We start from the raw sequence: 19546 nt of genomic DNA on the forward strand, positions 1-19546 counted from the left end.
GTGGCAAGAGAAATACGATCTTGACCCTCGATACTTAATCTTGCGAGTTTAACCAGTTAATTGATTTGTTTTGTTACACTAGAGTTGCCGTAACACCCTTTTACGGTGGTTTTTAAACAAGTAAATGATACCCGGTAAGGTTGCGGCATTGAAATGTAAAATAAGGGTTTAAAATTTTAATAAATTCCTTATGATATGAATCATATTTGTTTTTTTTATGGTCTTAGCGCATTAGAGTCACATGATTTATCACCAAAGAAAATTAAACAAAAAATTCCATTAAAACCCCGCAAAAAATCCTAATATTTTAAATTCTAAAAATAAAGAAATAATTAATATTTTCGAATTAACAATCTGAAAATTTTAATAGTTGGTAATTAAACTCACGGAAATCCTACAGCACGCGTTCGCCTTACAACATAACTTTCAATTATGACGTTTCAGTTGTTCGAATGTGACGTCACCGATCTTGCACGTGACTAATAAGCCTGGGAAAATGGGTAGGTTTTAGTCAGATAGGTAAATTATGTGGTTAAGTCGGTTTTAATATTTAATAGCCTCCCACGATCGTTTAGCTTATGTTTAAACGCGGCAAGGTGGGGATTAAATTTTAATGTCTTTGTACGAGCCGTACTTTCACCATTAAGCAGCAGTTTATCAGGTTTAACTGTTAGGTGCATGAGACGATTACCTCATAAACTGTGACCTTTTTTCGGCTAACGCGTTTTAATTTTTAATGAACAAATATCTTTATATATTTATGTTGAAATTGCACGTGTAAGACTAACTCATTGGTTTAATTGAGTAAGAATTTTTAGAATCACTTAATGAATTAAATTGGTAAGAAATATATTTTTAAATCTATTCCGAAATTCAAATTTAAAAATTATTTACCATTTTTGGTGAAACTTTAAAGGCATTTTTGAGTACAAATTTTCACATAAATTTAAATTTACAACTTCAGAAATGTCACTCATCACACCTTTTTATTCGAAACCCATATTTGGTCAAACAAGAACAAGTAGCAATCCAAAATTACAACATAATCCCGAATTAAACGGATCAAGCACGCTTAAGTTAAAATGACGTAATAAGTTAATCTAGTACGCAGCCTCACCTTTGTAATAACCGCCTACCTGATCACGTGACCAGTACGACTTAACCAACACCTTAATATGACATGTACTCGAAACTTAACTAAATTTTGATTGTAATTAAAATCTAATTTTAAAAAAAGACGACTCGGGCAAAGATAAAAAAAGGGTTTAGCAAAAATAAAATGCTCTTCAGTAATTTAGGCTCTGTTCTTACGATATTAAAATAAGGTGAAGAATAAAAAACTAAATTTAGATATTGCAAAAATAATTAATCATAGCCAGTTAAGCGATTTTTTGTTTTTTTGTCATTTTTAATTTGACTTAACCCAAGTCAATTACGAATTTACACAAAAAACACAACAGGAATCAATCGCAAATTAGTTTTTAAGATAACAAGTTACAACCGGTTGGCGTTTGTCTAAAGTCCAGTTACCCGCCGACCTTTAAGACCCTGGGTTTGTACATTAAACAGAACTCATTATTTTTATTGTTTCAACAATATAAAGATCGATGAGAGATGTATGCCAAGCCTTTGCTGACAGAAAACAAGGAATTAAATCGAGCTTAAGTTGCAAGCCGAACGCTAGTTCATAGGTGTCAAGTGTTAACAAAAATAGGGGGGCAAAATTTAATTTAAAATCCTAACCCAACAATTTTTTAAAGTTTTTAATATTTGAAGATTTCGGACCACCAATGTTTTTTGGAAATTGCTGCCTGTGGTTTTCTAAAGCTTAGATCCCGGGCAAAAGCACAGGGAAAGCGGGCTAGATTGGTTACGCTCTACGTCTTTACTGACAGATGTTATGATAATAAAAACCAACAGGCATGCGCCTGCTTGTTGTGAACCGGTTAAGAGCCGCGTTCCCACGCTTCCCAGTCGACCACGCGTTCCAGGCGACGGAGTTTGCTTTTATTTAAGGCTCAGTAGGCCTTTTATGAAGATCGTCCTTTAGAACACACGAGCCCAGGCTTTATTATTGTAAAAGGGTAATTTCAGCAGCGGGTATTACTCGGACTTTGCGAAACAGCGCACTTCGCTCGTTTTACGCCTCTTTAACTTCATTCAAGGACTTTATTCTATTGTGTTTTGGCCTCGCAGGGTTGCAAGGCGCTCCGGTAATAAGGGTTTTTATGTTTTGTGAACACAGGAAAAGGCGGTCGAGATTACAGGGGATTTAATGTCAAAATTTTAACGAGATTTTTCGGGTAATGAACTAAACTAAAGTTCAGCGAAAACAACTCCAATTTAAATGTAACTCTGCTAAGTTTTCCTTTAAAACAACAAATTCATATTTAAATAAACATTTTATAACTTCCCTAAAATATTTTGTCCGAAATCGAATTTATGACGTCACTTGAAATGTCAACAAGGGTATAAACAAATCCCGAATACTAGTAATTTATTAACAAAAGAACCCAAATTCGCTAATATCCGGTGGCACTTGACAAAAACAAACAAATTTAACAACGAAACCTCGGCAGACATGTACCGAAAATCTGTTTACAAATTTCCTTTTCAGAAAATTGCCCTTTCTCCAAAAAAGTTTTATTTTTACCCCCCTGACACATAAATAAACAACCTCAAAACATAGAGATTGTGACGTCACAGTGACTCATTGATCACGCTTGAGTGGGCTTGTAAATAGCCGCGACAATGGACAACGCGGAAGTGAAATAATAGCGTCCACACGCGCCTGAGCAAGTGTATTCTTCCGCTTTCTTAATTATTCACGGCGGAAGGATAATCTTTTAATGGCATTGAGAAGTGCGGTTGCGTGAAATTAAATCCGGGAGCAGATAATACTGGGTTCGATTCCGGACACGGGTAATTTTGTGATTAGTTTTTGTTCGGGTTATTTTGCTTTCTGATTAAAAAGTTATTCTAGATGTCGATGTATAATAGATACAAGTATGTTGTATGAAGTTAATTTAAATTAAAAATTAATTTCTCGATGTTAATTTCAAACCAAAACAGAAACTTGTTTTAATCAATTTTATAGAAGTCTATTGAACATCCTGTTCTTACAAATAAAATGAAAATAAACTAATCAAATATATAAAATGGGGAATCTATTTTTGGGAGCAATAAAAATATTTTTGATTTAGATTGTTGGAAATCAATAATTTTTTGGAATATTTTATAAAATAACTGTAAACTTACCTATCTTTGTATACTATATCAATGCTTTAAACTTGCGTTCGCCATTATTTCTTTATTGAAAAGTCTATAAAATAAATTTTATTATAAAAAAATTTTAACATAAAAAGCATGAAGGGTTGCACAAAACATTACACAATTGTTTAGACCGCGTTGCTACGCACATATAGTTTATGACGTCATAATTGCACAACGCCATCGAGTCACGTGTCACATGTTGATGTCGCAAATCGGAGGACTTTAAAGGATCGTTCGTTTCAACAAAGAAGAGGTTTGATGTATTTGGTTTAATCGTCGCAATAATAACCGAGCCCCGCTCTCGATTGCACTTGAGCGATTCACCGCGTGTGACAAACGAAACAGAATACGTCACAATCCAAACACACTACGTCATAATTCATTAGAGCGACGCGGCGAGTTGGAAACGCGCTGCGACAACATGTTTGTTTCGTCACAATGGGGTAGCTTTGAAGTGCTTCGATCAGCTGCTAAGTCGAACACTTGATTTGGCAATGTCACGTGACCGAACATAATTTTTGGTTTTGGTGACATCAATTTTCAATTAACTTTTTTCTAAGCTTTTAATTTTCTTCGATTTTAATTTTTTTATAACTGGTTTTTAGTAAAATTAATAACTTCTATGAAAAGGATTTAAATAAAACCACGCCAAACCGTTTTTATTAGAGAAATGATAAATATAGTTATGATAATATACAAACAATAATAGCGGCATTTACATAGGCTAAAATAACTTGACACCATCGACTAACTTATATTTAGATTCAATTCGGGTTCTAGTTTGAAAACGGGTCTAAAAATATATAACGCCCATCAGACTACAATACTTAATCCATTTATAAAGCTCTACACCCAACAAAGTAAATTCTCTGGTACGGATATAACAATAAACATATTACATCAAAGCAGTATAAGTTAACCTTCAGACTGCTAAATAACAAAACTCTATATAGAGGGGTGTGATAGGGTAAGGCTGTTGCCAAGCAACCAAGTTAAAAAAATGCCTTTTAATTTAACACAACGCCTTTTAATTTAACACGAAAATGTGAGTTTTATATTAAGATAATTTTTGTAAAGATCTCGTATATTTATAATTATGAAATAATTGACAAGGTATATTATAACGTAGCCTAGATACTGGTTGTTTTTATAAACTGAAATGTCGTAACTATAATCAAATAAAAACAAATTACGTAACGCATTCCTATAAAGGTACAACTAGCTATTTTGTTGAATATTAACTCTGTGAATATAAATGATAAGAATTCCTGTAAAATGGTAATTATATTAAAAAATTTATAAACAAAACCGTTTTAAATGTTTACCGAAACCTTAGAATATTTTTTCGAAATAGATCACGTGACAAAATGAAGTTAACCGACAATGATTTAAAATCCCTTTTAAATACTGTTTTTTATTGGTAAATTAAATTTATTTGTGGTTTTAAATCTTTAATAAAAAAGTAATAAAAGGGCGGCTTAATATAGAACTAATATAACCACTTATAAGTTAGATTGACGCATTATTCAACATTCGCTGTCTAGTTTACTACACCACCAGATCAAATATTTAATCAAAATTTCGGCAAGAAGCCGACTTGTGACGTCATTTCTTGTCGCATGGGTATCGACTTATGTGTTTTTGTCCATACGTAAGCTCCCATATGTATATAATATTACAACTATTAAGCCTACAGAAAAGTTTGCCGTATTCTGAGACCGTTTGTTCTGCCGCATTTTAATTACTTTAGGCGTCTATTGTCTTATTCTTCTGTGACGTCACGCCGACTAAAGACAATGGAAAGCGACATTAATTTCTCAGGCTTAAACAATGGCAACACGCGTTCGCGACACGTTATTTGACACTCTGCAAAAGACGGTCACACACCCCTGTGGCCTTCTGTGTCCTCATATTGTCGTTCTGGGTACATATGTTTCGACAATATGCCAAGATCCTTTTTTAAAACAAACTCTTATCCAACAAAAGCGCAATTTGACGGAAATGCAACTCTATACCTATCCGAGGCAACCGTCTTAACCAAAATTTCAGAAACTTTGGAGGTTGAAGGGTGAGTTTAGTCGGGGAAGTCGCCGTTCTGTTCTAGATTAAAAACGGATTGAGTTCTTAAAAAAATAACCACGTCGTAAAGATAAAATACTTAGTGTTTTCATGATGTAATCTAATAGCTTTTTCGATTGGCTTTTGGCACCTGGCTGCCTGGCTATTATCATGCCAATAAACAACTCACTTTGTCGTTTTATCCCTTTCCCTAATTGATAGGATCAAATATTTTACTAGTGCCAAGTGGCGACAAAAATCACTAATACTTGGCTAATGACATTTAAATTAAATTGATAACGAAATGTGAAATTAACCGGTTTGATAAAACAAGATTAAAAAACTAAAACCGACTTAATCTGACTAATTTTTTTACCTCCATTTTGCTATTTAATAATTTAAAAGTTTTTGTAATATTTATTTTTTTTATTAATATTAATAAATCAATTTTTTTTGAAACAAATGGCATGAACTGAAGCAAAAACAAAACAACAAACAAAATAAAATAGAACAAAAATATTTTTAAATATATTTATAATAATCGAAGGCACAAATGGCGGGTAGTGCCCGCAGTTAAAACAAATTATTAAAATTTCTAAGAAAAAACTTAAAAAAATCGCGAAAAAAGTAGAGTCAAAAACTGACGATGTACTTTGGTCAAAAGGTAAACAAAAGGAGTCAAAATGCTCCTGGTCAATTTCAAAATTGTAATTGTAAACGAAGACAGCAGCGTTGTGTATAATATAAAAAAAACAGAAGTAAAGTTGTTGGTTAAAATTTCGAACAACTTTCGTTGGGTTAAATGCAGCAAAATAAAAGTAAAACAATATATTTAAAATAATAAACGAATAACATAAAGGGGGCAGTAAATAACAAACGTTGAATCGTGGGGTCAAAATATCAAGAAATGAAGGAATTGGGTAAATTGCTCGGGCAAGAGAATTACCAAGGTCGCCAGACTGGATCGGAATCGCTACCACTTGGTGACGCTGGTGTTGCAATTGATGACGTCATCATAGGGGTGGGCGTAGAAACCGGGGTAACGGGCGACACGCTAGGCGTGGGATACGACCCAGAAGTGGGGATTTCTGTTTTCTTGGGTGACGTACTTGGGGAAAGGGAAAGTCCGGGTGACGCAAAACCCGATGACGTGTACGAAGATTCGCTGTTGCGCCTCATGTGGCAGGTTTTTCGCTCAAAATTGGTGTTAACTTGAGCGGCGGGGTGGGACGGCGAATGGGGGGGAGACGGGGTATGGTCACGTTGGGTATCCATAGCAACGTTAAACTGCGACATCCGTTGACGCATGCCACGGTTTTGTGCCATGGCAGCTGCCACCGCCATCGCTTGTTGAATTTGAGTGTTCGGGGACATTTGAATTTGGAGGGGAGATATCGTAGAAACGACGGGGACTGGGGGCCCACTTGTTAAAAGTTGGGCGTTTCTAGCTTGTTGGTTGATAATCTGATGGGGGGCAATAAGGGGTTGGTGGGGGACATTGTTGCCAAGGTGATTGATAAGCCTCGCTTTAACTTCTGGGTGAACGTTCTCGGTCGAGTTGTCGAAGAAATGCGAGACTTCGTTCTTACATTCAACATACCCGTTCCTGTACTTTCCAACCACGGTAGGATCCATTGTCATAGCTGCACTTAAACGTTGTCGTTGAATCCCACGTAAATAACGAACTGTCATCTCAAGGATGTCGGCTTTTTCAAGCTTGGAATGACAAGTACTCTGCTATAAAAGAAAATATTACTGTTTGAAAAATGTTATTTTGTGGAAAAATTTAAATTAAAGTTGACAAAAAGATTTAAATGTAGAAAAAAAGTTGTGAAATAATTATTTTTTTTAATGAATAAAAAGTGCGTTTGGTTTAAACTTACGTCTTTTCGAAGAGCGTTTAGCAGGATCGACTTCAATTCATTTAAACTTTTGTTAATTCTTTCACGACGACGTTTTTCCATCAATGGTTTAGAAGCCTAAAAAAAAATCAAAATTTAAAATATAAAACATAAAAAAAAATTTTTTGAAAATAAAAAAAAAATTACAAACAAATTAATTTTTAATTTTTAGATCGTGAAATTAATTCTTACCCGGCGGTCGTTTTTCATAACAGCGCCGGAAGAAACCATTTGAATTGATCCGGTATGTGGTGACATAATGGTCTTCATTGAGTTGAAATAATAAATTCCAAAATAAATCGATAAAAAAGTTGAAAGCAGCAAATAATCCGATTTTATTAGGAAGCAGTTGAATCTTGTTTCGCGGAAATACGCGATTTGTCAAAGTTTTTTAATGTTTAGATAAAAATATCTACGATAAAAAATAAAATAATTAAAATCTTGATTTATTTTTGTCTATATTTTTAGTAATAAATATTGCTAATGATCAAGTATTCTAAACAACTATGTATGTACAATCTAAATAATTTTTAGAATATTTCTGAAGCCTAAGAAACTTTTCAATAAATGCAACTAATATTTTATTTTTCATTATCTGCGCTGACTTTTTCTTGTTTTAAAATTTATTTTTCTAAAATATACGATTGAAAAAATTGAAGTCGACCTCTTCATAGCAGGACAATATGAAATGACTAAACATCCCGTCCTTGCTGATCGCTTTATACTCGCCTGTCGCGTGTACGACACAAGTCTATTTCTTTGTGCTTCCGCTAAGTCCAATATCTCGCCACTTTCGCCCTTTTTTCTCTGCTCGGCCGCCGAGACAATCTGTAGCTCGCGCCGCGGACAAAAGCGCCAATAATACGGACTGGCAATAAATAAACAACGGGCCGCGGTGCTTCTCGCTTTGGTGATTGAATGAGCGAACTGTGCGAACCCAGTAACAGGCCCGTTCCCACGCTCCTCGACCAGCGAACAAGTCGGGTGTAAACACGCTAGTACGTGTCGGCGCGTGCAGCTTAACTCCTCTCTCTTACTCTCTTCACTTTCTCTCACTCCTCCCACTCCCTCATCCTTTTCAGCCAGGGCTCTAAAGGCGGTTAATCCGAGGCCAGGCCGACTCGCCTTCCGAATTATTAACGTTCACGGCACTCTAAGCGCGTGTTATTGCTGAGCGCTCGTTTAGGCTCGACTGCTAATCAATGAAAAGCGCGCGGGAGGGGGCGTTTGTGACGTCACAAGGACGTGCGCGCGATGCTCCGCGACGAACCCTATTTGCTTAAAGTGGTTACGTCATGGTAGTTTCTAAGTGGGTATTTTGGGACGCGATAAAAACCACGTTTAGGGACATTTTGGTCACGTGGTTAATTTCAATAATATTTTAGTTTCGCTTTTAAAAATATTTTCGGTTTCAAAAACAAAAATAATTGCAAAAATATTACAATAGTCCAATCCTTACTGCAAATATTTAAACAGGCTATATATAGGCACTGATAAAAGTCAATTACCATGTTGTTGTGCTTTGTAACTTCACACACCTCAACTTATTTTCCATGTTCACATCGCATGCTTTTACTTTGCTTTTACGAAGTAAATGTGTGCAGGAAAACATCGCAAATGAAAAGATTTCGATTCATGTACGATCAAGTTTCAAGCATTTCTAAATTTAAAAAATAATTTAGTTAAACGATTTAAAAATATTAAATTTATTTTAAATTTGTTAAAAATTCGAAAAAAATAAGTTAGTTAAAAAAGTAACATTTTTGTTACGATTTATCAAACGAAAATCGTTCTTTGAGATTATCCGAAAATCGCGACATTTCTAACAAGGCCCATTGTTACGTCACACCGTGCCATTGTGACGTCATACAAGCATTCTTTGTTGACCTTTCGCACGTTCACGGCGGGTCCGAAATTTGTTTGTTCCTAGATTGATTAAATTCGAGATTTTTTCGCGATTTCAAGTGATTAGGTTTGAGTCTCGATTAATTGGCTTGAAATTATTTTTAATGCGATTAAAAACAATGAGAAAATAAAAGTTGATCGCATTAGAATAATTAAAGGACCAATAAAAAAATCAAAATATTTTTGAGCAACCATTAAAAAAGAATTGTCTGCAAATCAATTAAAATATTTATTTTAAAACATTTGAAAGTTCTTCTAAATAAATAAAAAATTTTAAACATTTGCCTTTATAAAAATATAAATTTAAAATAGTAATAAAAATCTAGCTTTTATATTTCTAATAATTTTATTATGCAAATTTATATTTAATTATAACGTATCCAAATACATTATTGCACCGTAAAAGCATTTAGATTATGTGTTGTTAGATTTTCTTGCCAATAAATTCATTAAAAGTCAATTCAAAATAAGCACAAGTGTTTTATAAGGTTATAAAATTAAGTTTAGTGTGTTTTACAAATTGTTTTATTATTTTATGAACTCAATAAATACGATGTTTTATAGAGTGTAGTTTTTTGATCGGGCAATTTGTAAAACTTACTCTATTTTATGATGCTTTTAATATTGGGTTTGGTGACCATGCCATAACATACTTAAAATCTTTGTGTAAACATTAATACTTTTGGCTTGTTTTAAATCATTAAATTGATTTTGTCATTTTTTTCCGTCGCATTGTTGTAATCTTAATTGGAGATCGTATTTATCATTTACTTTTATCAATGTGCGAAAAACCAAAAAACAAACAAAGATAAAAAATGAAATTACTTTCAAAACTTGGTATTTTTAAAAAAATTCTTGAAAAGTTACATAAAATAAATTTAAGATTTTTATTTTAAGACCTTGGTTTGTTAAATCTTTAAATATTTAAACTGTTAAAGACAAAAAATAGGTTTCTCAATCTAAAAATAGGATAGGTGTGGGAAGGTTTAAGCTGCCAAAACTTGGGTACTTGTCAGAACACTTTGGCACACAGACCTACATTTTGCGTCAACAATTTTACGTTTTAAATCACATTTAAGGCAAGTTAAACCACGAGCAACACACCGACGCCCAGGACACCTTAAAAACGTCGTCAGAAAGCGATCAAAACAAACTAATCAGAACAAGCATTAGTGAGTGCGCGACACACATTTCTTAAATGTTCACGTGACATTAAATATTAATATGTTGTTTTTTTCTCACGGTTTGGATCTTGTTATCGTTAAATATGGGCAGCCAATCCGCCTCCCTTCATATAGTATTGTTAGGCTGTTGTTATTGTAAAGCAAATTGAACAAATTTGATAAAAAATTAATGAGTAGGATTGCGGTATTCACACGCCTATACCTTGTTAACTGTCACTTTTTTTATTCTAAATGCTTGGCAGAAGGGGTTGGGTTGTTCTAGAAATGTTTGAAGTCTTTTTAAGGAAATAAAAGATTATAAATAATGCCGAGTAATAGTTTGTAAGTAGTGTCCAAAATAATACATAACAAATGTAATTTATTTTATTTATAAACTATTGTTACAAATAATGTGTTCAAATTGTATCTTACAGGGTTAATTTCAACAAATTTTGCAAATTATAAAATTTTAAAAATTATATAAATTTTCACACCCAAAATTTAAAAAATTAATTTTCAAAAACCTGTTTGTTTATTTATAAACAAGAAACTAAATTTTAACAAGTAATATTATAAACAAGTGGTTGGAATAAATATACAAACAAACGGCCTGCAATGTTTGACAAGACATAGTTTTTTACACGTGTAAGTATTATTTGTTTATAAATCTTTTTAAAGAATACTTAAGACCTATACTTTTTGCAAACCTATTGCCTTATATTTGCAGCAAGAAAAAATGTTAAATATTTATCAAGAATTCCAATTTTATCATCAACGTTTCATTTTTACACAACTCGTTTATCCAAATAATTAAAAACTACGTTCGAATATGTTTCGATAATTTTAACTCCCTAAACAAGATATTAAAGAGTTGTTTCCCATGATTGTGACGTCATAACTAAAATTCAACAAATTCCCGAATTCCGACAGGGTCATGTGACCTCGTAATTTTCTCAAGAATTTATGTGAAAGTTGCAATAAGCGATGACACCGTCGGGAATTGAACGCACGGCCACCCGCACGGAGATTCGGGTCGTTAAATTTTGTTAAATTTATTTGATTTTCCGTCTTTGTTAAGTATGAGAAACTTAATATCGATCGGTCATTAGTCTGCTTAACCCTTATTGTAACCCTTTAAAAGGAGTTTGTAAATTAAACTCAGTAACCCGCAGTCGCCATTTTTGTTTAAAAAGGTTATTTTTTTCTTAAATAAACCTTAATAACTGTAGTTGTGGAAATTAAACAATTTTAAATAAAATATTGACACCATAAAAATTTAAATCCCCTTTTTTCAAAGAAGTTTAGAAATAAATATCTTGCCACTCTGTTTGTTTAAAAATAAAAATCCTTTTTTTACTACCCAATAAAATATCGTAAACCTTCGTTCAAAATTACCCCAATCTTCAAACCATTTGTTTCTAATTTGTTTATACAATTATGACGTCACAAGACAAGTCATAAATTAACGAAAGTGGCAACTTTCGATACGTGTTTAAAACGTCACAGTTTTTTTACTGTGACATAATAATAGTTTTAGAAGAGTTAGGTCAATCGAATTCGAGTTTTATTGTTCATTTCGTGTCTATTGCCGAGCGCTGATTGGTACTTTGAAATGACGTAACGTCGTGCTCGCTATTCTTTGTTTATGACGTCATACAGTGAAATCGAAAAGAAAAGACTGTGACGTAACAAATGGGTTTGTTAATTGTCGACAAATTTTGCATCGTGAGAAGCTGCTAATCGAATTAAACTGTGACGTAATAACCAAGTGACGTCATAACTAGTTTGTTTCAACTTTCAGATTAAAAATAAAATTAATTTCACGCTGGACAATTAACGTTTTGACAAGTTAAGGTTAATTCGTGTAAATCAAAAAAAAATTAAAAATTAAATCAAAATAAAATTAAAAATTATAACGACTTATGATATTTTTATTTTTAACTGACTTTTTACAGATATCGTGATTTTTGTCAGTTAGTTGTATGACACATAAGGTTTTGGTATTTACAATAAATAACTGAAAGGGCTTACCTGTAAACGTTGAAAATTACACGATTTTTTGGGGTTATTTCCATTTTCTTTAAGTGTTGTGTAACTCTGTAACAAGAAAAAAAAGGGAAAAATTAAAATCATTTAATCACACTTTAAAAATACAAGAATAATTTAGATAAGCTAGTTCGAAATAATATTTAAAATGAGGTTGTAAAAATCAGAATTGTGATTCAAAATTTCACTGGGTCAATAAAAAATGTGTCAATTATAAAAACTGTGCATTGACTACTGACTCTAAGTCACGTAGAATCAAAAAATTCATGGAATTACTTTGACAATTTTTTACAATTTCAGGGTTTAAACCCATAAAAACCAACAAAAAAACAAACCATTTTAATTAAGCATCATGACAAGCATATCCCGAAACATGTAAGACCCTAAAATTGAAATTTATTTTACGAATTAAACTATAAAGAGAAACCGCTTCGTCTAACAAAAATAAATTTCCAAATTTAAAAACCAAAATTTTATTTAGCTGCCGTTTATTTTTCTTAGAAATTGGTTTAATTCAGTTTCCGGTTTTAGGTTGATTCTAAATCGTGTGCCAATGTTAATAAACAAGCCCGGTTGAATAAATAAATTTCCAAATGACGAAATAGTGAATAAAAAATAAATATTTGGGTTAAAAATAACAAAATCAAATTTAAATTCGAATTACGTAAAATGTAACGTAATAATTTGAACTCTCAAAGAAAAAGTATAAGTTCATAAAATATTATTTAAAAAAATATCTAAAATTTTATGATAAAATTTTATAAAAATAATACAAATTAGTTTCTTCGTAACAAAAAAAAGTCTTCAAATAAAGAATCTTTAAAAATTCAAAATTATTTTACAACATGACTCATAATATTTAAATTGACTAATTCAATAAATATTTTGAAGACAAAAAAGTCAAGTCTTACTTTGAGGACCTTATCCAAGTGATAATCCAATTGATTATTCACAAATTTTGGTAAAGGTCATGACATACAAAAAAGACTGGAGTACAGTCGAGGACATGCTTTCATTTCCTATGTCGCGATTTCAACAAAAACCGTTCAAAATCATGATCAAAATCCACCAAATAAGGCCTGATTTAAATTGAGAGGTGATCAGTTCAACCACACACTTTACATACCATTTCTCATAACTGTTTCAACGACAGTGTCCTCTTAAATAACCCATAAGTAATACAAATTAACACAACGATTTTTAAAGGGTTGATGAACTTAGAATGAGTAATATGCACCCTCTGCGCGCTTATATTGTTGTATATATGATTCATGAGCTAACTCAAGACTAAAATAAAACTTAAAAATCGTTATCGCAATTTCACCATCAAATCTCAAGCTATGTCTGGTAAATAAACCAATGGAAGTTTATCATAAATTTGTTACAATAACAGGGATAATAATCGTGGTCTAACCCACTTATTGTGTATATAAGTATCGACCAATATGACGTAACCACTATGATGGTAAATTCTGATAACCTTCCGATTTTAAATCTTGATAAATTTGCGACAGATTTGTTCACATGTGTTTTGTGATGCTTATCATATCTAAGACCAGCGTTAAATTTATCATTTTTTAGTTTTTAAAGCATTTGAACAAACAAAAATCTTAAGCAAGTTTTTTATTTAAAACATTATTTATTTTATTTTTATATATGTGAAAAATTGCATATCACGTGATGCAGGAAACTGAAAATAATCTTAGTTTAAAAATAAAAAACGTGTTTATTTTTGTCGCCAATTATTGAGCTTTCTATATTTGTAACCTTTTGATGCCGACACAATCACACTGTGACGTCACGGAGTCACTTTATTGATGTTGATCGCGTTTAATCGATCGCTAATTAGCATTTCCCCCTTTCCCACGGCGTTATCGAATCGCTGCAACCCTATTGTGAGGTAATAATAAAAAGAACAATAAGGACCAGACGCGCGTGTAATCGGGGAAAAATAGGAAATTTGCGAAATCTGATTGGTTTATGATTAAGAGAAAAACATCAAACGATAAAAACAAAATCTTACAGTGATGATTGAGCGCCCGAACGTCGCAGACTTTTGTGACCCAAATACCTCGTGTTCTATTCCCACTGCTGGCATGTGGTAGCACTATAGAGCATGTACTAACGATGTAAATATGTGTAAACTTTGGTTATGGACACGTAATATCGCAAAGTTTGTTATATACAATAAAGCTAAAGAGTAAATACGGGCATTCAGCCTTACCAATTCAGTGATAAATAAATACACAAGAAACTAAAATTAACTCAACTTTAAAGTTAAAAAAAAAGGTTAATTTTAGCTGACTGTTTAACTGTAAATTTCTTGCAAAGCATTTTTAATTTATAAATCATTTGAACACTGAAAAAATTTTAAAATTTTAGAATAACAAATTAAATTCTTTTATCTTTAATCAGATACATTTGTGGATTGATCCAATGCGGATGTATATTTAAAATATCCGATCGACCCACATTATATTGGATCTGGGAGAAATATATATTTTGTCAAATGACGTAATCTTATTAAGAATTGTGTTTATATAAAGCTTATATTTAGTAACAGATTGATACAATAATGTGTATTAGTTGTATACTAAATGGTTTATTGCTAATACTTGCTAATTCAACATGGCATATTTCGTAAAAATTTTCTACATTTCTTGAACATATATTCGAACCATTTCAAAGTGGAAAAAATATTAATGCCTTTGATTTTTTGATAATTTTTACTTAATTTTTTCCTGTGGGAAAACACAAGTTATTACATTTTATTAAGGCTGAAGTTATCCGTTATAATTATGTCAATAACAACCCATCGATCACTAATATAAATCTGTTTTTAACTAATTTTCGTTTCATGTTACATGCTTATAATTAGCTTTATTAATATTAATGATTTTCTAAAAGGAACAATTTTAACTAAAATAGGATATTAGTGTATTGATATTAATTACCATCTTTATTATGTAACTGCGCGACGGTATAATAAGTAAAATATTTATTTTTTTGATGTATATTCTGTAAAATGTATTTTATTTATCGCATTTATTATTAATATAATCTATACTGGGTTTGGTGACCATGCCATAAAATACTATAACATTTTTGTATAAACATTATTACTTTTGGCATGTTTTAAATCATTAAATTGATTTTGTCCTTTTTTCCGTCGCATTGTTGTAATATTAATTGTATATCGTATTTATTATTTACTTTTATCAATGCGCAAAAAAAACAAAATAAATAAAAAAAATTAAAAAAAAACATTTAAGTATTATATTCAATTTAATATACACTTTTTGCCAAAAATTTAGTATTCAAAAAAATTTAATTTAAGTAAAAATGAAGTCACTTTTTAATATTACTAATTTAAATTAAATCAAAAATAAACATATTTAAAAAAATTTCCAAGATTAATTCAAGTACTTATAACCATCGGATGTTATACAAATTCAACCATCAAACAATACTAAAAATCTTTCAAACTTTGTGTTTATTAATTTTTAAACAAATTTCGTCAAAAATAATTTTATTTAGGTCCGAAATAAACAAATCTTATTATCGGGTATACAAAACATGATGTAAAGTGGTTTGCTTACTTGTTCTATAAACAAATATAATTGCGGCAACTTTTGATCATTTTCCGTTAGTTAAAATATTTATTCGAAAAATTTTATGCATAATTGATGACAACTATTTAAAATAAATAAAAATAATTTAAATAACTTCTAATGGTTTCAAAAAAAAACTGAAAAAATTAAAGGCAAAAGCATTGAATAGGAAAATTAAAGCAAAAACACCTTTAAAAATTTTCCAATATTTGTTATTATTTTATCCACTTAAAAGATTTTCTATTTAGGTTTTGTATTAACCAACTTTAAATATTTTATTCCTGAATCATTACCGGCCACCATTGCTTATTAGTTTAACAGTTAGACCGGTATTTTAATGCTTTGTTCAATACAATATATCGGGTAAGGACTCTAAATAACTAAGCGTTACGTCATCTCAATTCACGACCAGCAAGCGAAGAGAGCGAGCGATATAATCAACTACAAAGTGCAGCCTACGTAATCCGATACCTGGTCGCGGCACGCGCACTCTTCGGAAAACCTCGTCGCGGACTGAAATTCGATCAGGCGTAAATACGCGGGCCACTTTCCCACACTACGTCACGCGCGTGCAAAATCACGCACGGCGTGCACGCGCTCATACACGCACCCCGCGTGAAACTAAACCCCGACGTGCGCGTGTTTGGCCGACAGTTTTAGCCCTTAAGCATAAACAAGGATGCTAGTTTTTCGTGCACTTGTTAAGGGGTATGTTGTGTTACGGTTGAACTTGGTTTTAAAAACAGAGCAACCGCGGCCCGAAAGTTGTTGCTCAAAACCTGTTAACACTCACAATTACAGCGTTTTAACGAACACGTTGTTGAACTTAGAAATCATTAGCGAAAATACAGGTCACGTGGATTTCAACTAAATGATGTATTTTCGAAGGTTTAAACCACTTGAAAAAGAGGGTGTAACAGCCTAAATTACACTCACTCACTCAGAGTAAAACCGCGACCAGACCGAAAATAAAGTTCACCTAAGAAGTGTGCAAGTTTTATCTCTCTGATGCTGATTTCAAACAATGATTTCTTTATATGTTGCGACATTGAGATCCACACCACTTAGCGTCTTAACTAACGCCTACATTTTAACAGAACTGTGATCACATGAAAGTATTTAAATCAACAACAATGTTTATATTTATAAATCTAAAACCCAAAAAAATTTAAATCCTAATTCCCCGAAAAATAATCTGTTGAAGAAAAAACAATTTTTAAAACTCTGGGTTTAAGATTTTAAGGCAAACGAAATTTGAAACCATGTTTATATATTACTCAAGTATTGTCAATTAAGTTTTGAGCACGTTTAAAAACAGGTGCAAGATCTCACTACCTAAATATTTAACCATTACCCCAACACGTTATGGATATAAGGTTACCCGATACCAATTTATCTTTAGTAAAAGTTCAAGATTTTAAACAAGCTTTAACCTTGTCTAACCAGCTTAAATTTTTAAAAAATAAATAAAAGAAAGAAAAACGTAAGCTACATCTAAAAGTTAACAACACCACAAAATATATTTTTCTTGGCTTTGTAAAATAATGGTAAAGACCGTCATATTTTAAAACGACTTATTATTAAAAAATTAATTTAATTTTTCGATATATATTTAGGTTATTTATTTATCGTATAAGGTATTTTTAGAAATTTTAACAAAAAACGAATAAATCATTGCCTTGATACAAATTCCTAAGCAGTAGTTATAGTGTTTATTTTTCTAAAACAAAACAATTTCCAGCGGGCAAGGGTCAAAACAAACTAATGCAAAACAATTTGAAGTCTAATCTTAAAAGAATGCGACCTGCAGACAATCGCTAAAGACAAGGATTAAGAGTTTTAAATCGTTCAAACAACAAGGGCTAAAAATAAGGCAGGTTTTCGATCTTTTCATGCAAACATTAGGCTAGTTTCAGCTGTCGTCACTTTACCAGGACACGGGAGAAAGCCACGCGGGCCGATTAGTGTCACGACCCCGCCTCTTCATTGCAACTTCCCATAACCGATTTGGCCAATCGGAGCCGTGGCACGAGGTTCGGTCATGCTTGGGTTACAAACGCTGTCATTACTCGGTTAAAACTCGCTTGCTTTTTGCTTAAAATTGAGGCCACCCATCTATAAGTAAGCACAACGAAAGGAAATTAACTATTAAGGGCTTCGGTCACGGACGGTTGGAACCGGATCGTTCCGGTGACAGACAGCCCTGCTATCATATTCAGTAATGTCGACGACCCCAAACGCTCAACGCCGTGTTAAACTTGGAACAATACCGATATCATAACACTATCGCAATACAGTTGGCTTTGAACTAGCGTAATATAGCCCAAACGAACACGTTTTCTCGGTAAAACGAAAGGCCTTGGTGCGATAACCTCATAAGGATAAGGTAAAAGTGATCGCGAGTTGTTGTGTTTTTGAAATCGAGCGCCAAATTAGACACTTCTTGTTGCGGGAAGGAACGTGTTTATTATTTAGACTAGCACAGCACATTTCCCACGCCGGCAAAGGCTCAAGTTTCATATTTTAATTAAAGAATATTAGCCTGTTCTCGACGCGGCTCGGATTAGATTTCATAAACTTATTTAACAGGACGAAGTGAAATGATTTTTGCGGCTTTTTCGTTCCCAGACTATTAGAGTTCTCAAGCATGTTTAGTCGCAGCTTAGAGTTTACAAAACAAGGCCCAATACCTTAGATGTATTTACCGATTACAATACACTAAAAAATGTTATATTTTAACCCACTTACATTTTTTTAACCCACTTACATTTCTTCAAAGATTTGTCAAAAATTTGTCACGTGACTTCTAGCGTTTTTACACGTGATCTGCCAGACAAAACTTACGTCACAAAGTTTATGTTCGAACAACGATCCGGACACATTGTTTAATGTTCGACGACAAAACAGCCTCGTTTGTGATGTCAAAGCGTCAGTTTATGACGTCATAGGGCATGTTAGAAGGCGTGGAGGCGTCAATGTCAGCAGAAAGAAGCGTGTGAATTGGAAAAGTATTCCAACCATAAGGAGGCCACAGTACTCCTTGTTTATGGTGCCTTGCTTGTTATCTCACACCTTTTAAAAACATCCAGGCACAAATTAAGGCCCAAACCAACGTTGTTGCTGTGATCAATAAGTGAAAAGGTTTTTAATGACTCTTTTCGCACGACCTTTCGCTTACACAACAATGAAAAGATATCAAGATGTGATGAGATATTTCTGGTGTATTAAATAAGAAAAACATGGAAATATTTCTAAGTTCTCACACTATATAATAAAACATTGACGCAGATTGTGGACTAGGTTTAACAAAACAAAGTTTTTTGAATTGTATAAACTACGTACGTTAGGAATTTTGGTAAAGTAACTAATAAAAGGCAAAAATAACTTTTTTGTCAACACATTGAAATTGTAATGGTTATAGCTTTAACATTGTTAAAATTAAAGGCTGATCTCTATCAGTAAATGCCGTCAAAAATTTTTTAAACGCAGGTGCATACCGCCCTCATGCGTTAATTTCGTTGTCTATTTTCAACATTGTAGAATACAAACTGCTCACAACAAAACGTCGTGTAGACAAATGCTGCAAACT

General features: G+C 32.5%; 1 protein-coding gene across 2 annotated transcripts; it reads right to left on the minus strand.

Moving 5' to 3' along the window:
* Positions 1-5760: 5760 nt before the first annotated feature.
* On the minus strand, positions 5761-7892 carry LOC145754795 (uncharacterized). 2 transcript variants are annotated; one of them, XM_082570916.1, is made up of 3 exons: positions 7425-7892; positions 7215-7310; positions 5761-7065 (listed from the first exon to the last, which is right to left on the minus strand). In XM_082570916.1, exons 1-3 carry the CDS (start codon positions 7500-7502, stop codon positions 6274-6276), a joined length of 966 nt encoding a protein of 321 aa, XP_082427042.1. In that variant the 5' UTR covers positions 7503-7892; the 3' UTR covers positions 5761-6273. The 2 variants fall into 2 exon arrangements, with proteins under 2 accessions (XP_082427042.1, XP_082427041.1); XM_082570915.1 differs by having other exon boundaries at positions 5762-7068; positions 7425-7883.
* Between the last annotated feature and the right edge of the window lie 11654 nt (positions 7893-19546).

Source organism: Corella eumyota, chromosome 6 (assembly GCF_963082875.1).
Source record: "Corella eumyota chromosome 6, kaCorEumy4.1, whole genome shotgun sequence".
NCBI lineage: Eukaryota > Metazoa > Chordata > Ascidiacea > Phlebobranchia > Corellidae > Corella > Corella eumyota.

What these genes read in the sequence shown, in the direction of transcription:
- LOC145754795 (XM_082570915.1), bottom strand. Translation starts at nt 7,502, where the DNA reads ATGAAGACCATTATGTCACCACATACCGGATCAATTCAAATGGTTTCT. An exon ending in TTATGAAAAACGACCGCCGG is followed by an intron (nt 7,311 to 7,424) that starts GTAAGAATTAAT and finishes ATTTTTTTTTAG; the next exon opens with GCTTCTAAACCATTGATGGA. An exon ending in TAAACGCTCTTCGAAAAGAC is followed by an intron (nt 7,069 to 7,214) that starts GTAAGTTTAAAC and finishes TTTCTTTTATAG; the next exon opens with CAGAGTACTTGTCATTCCAA.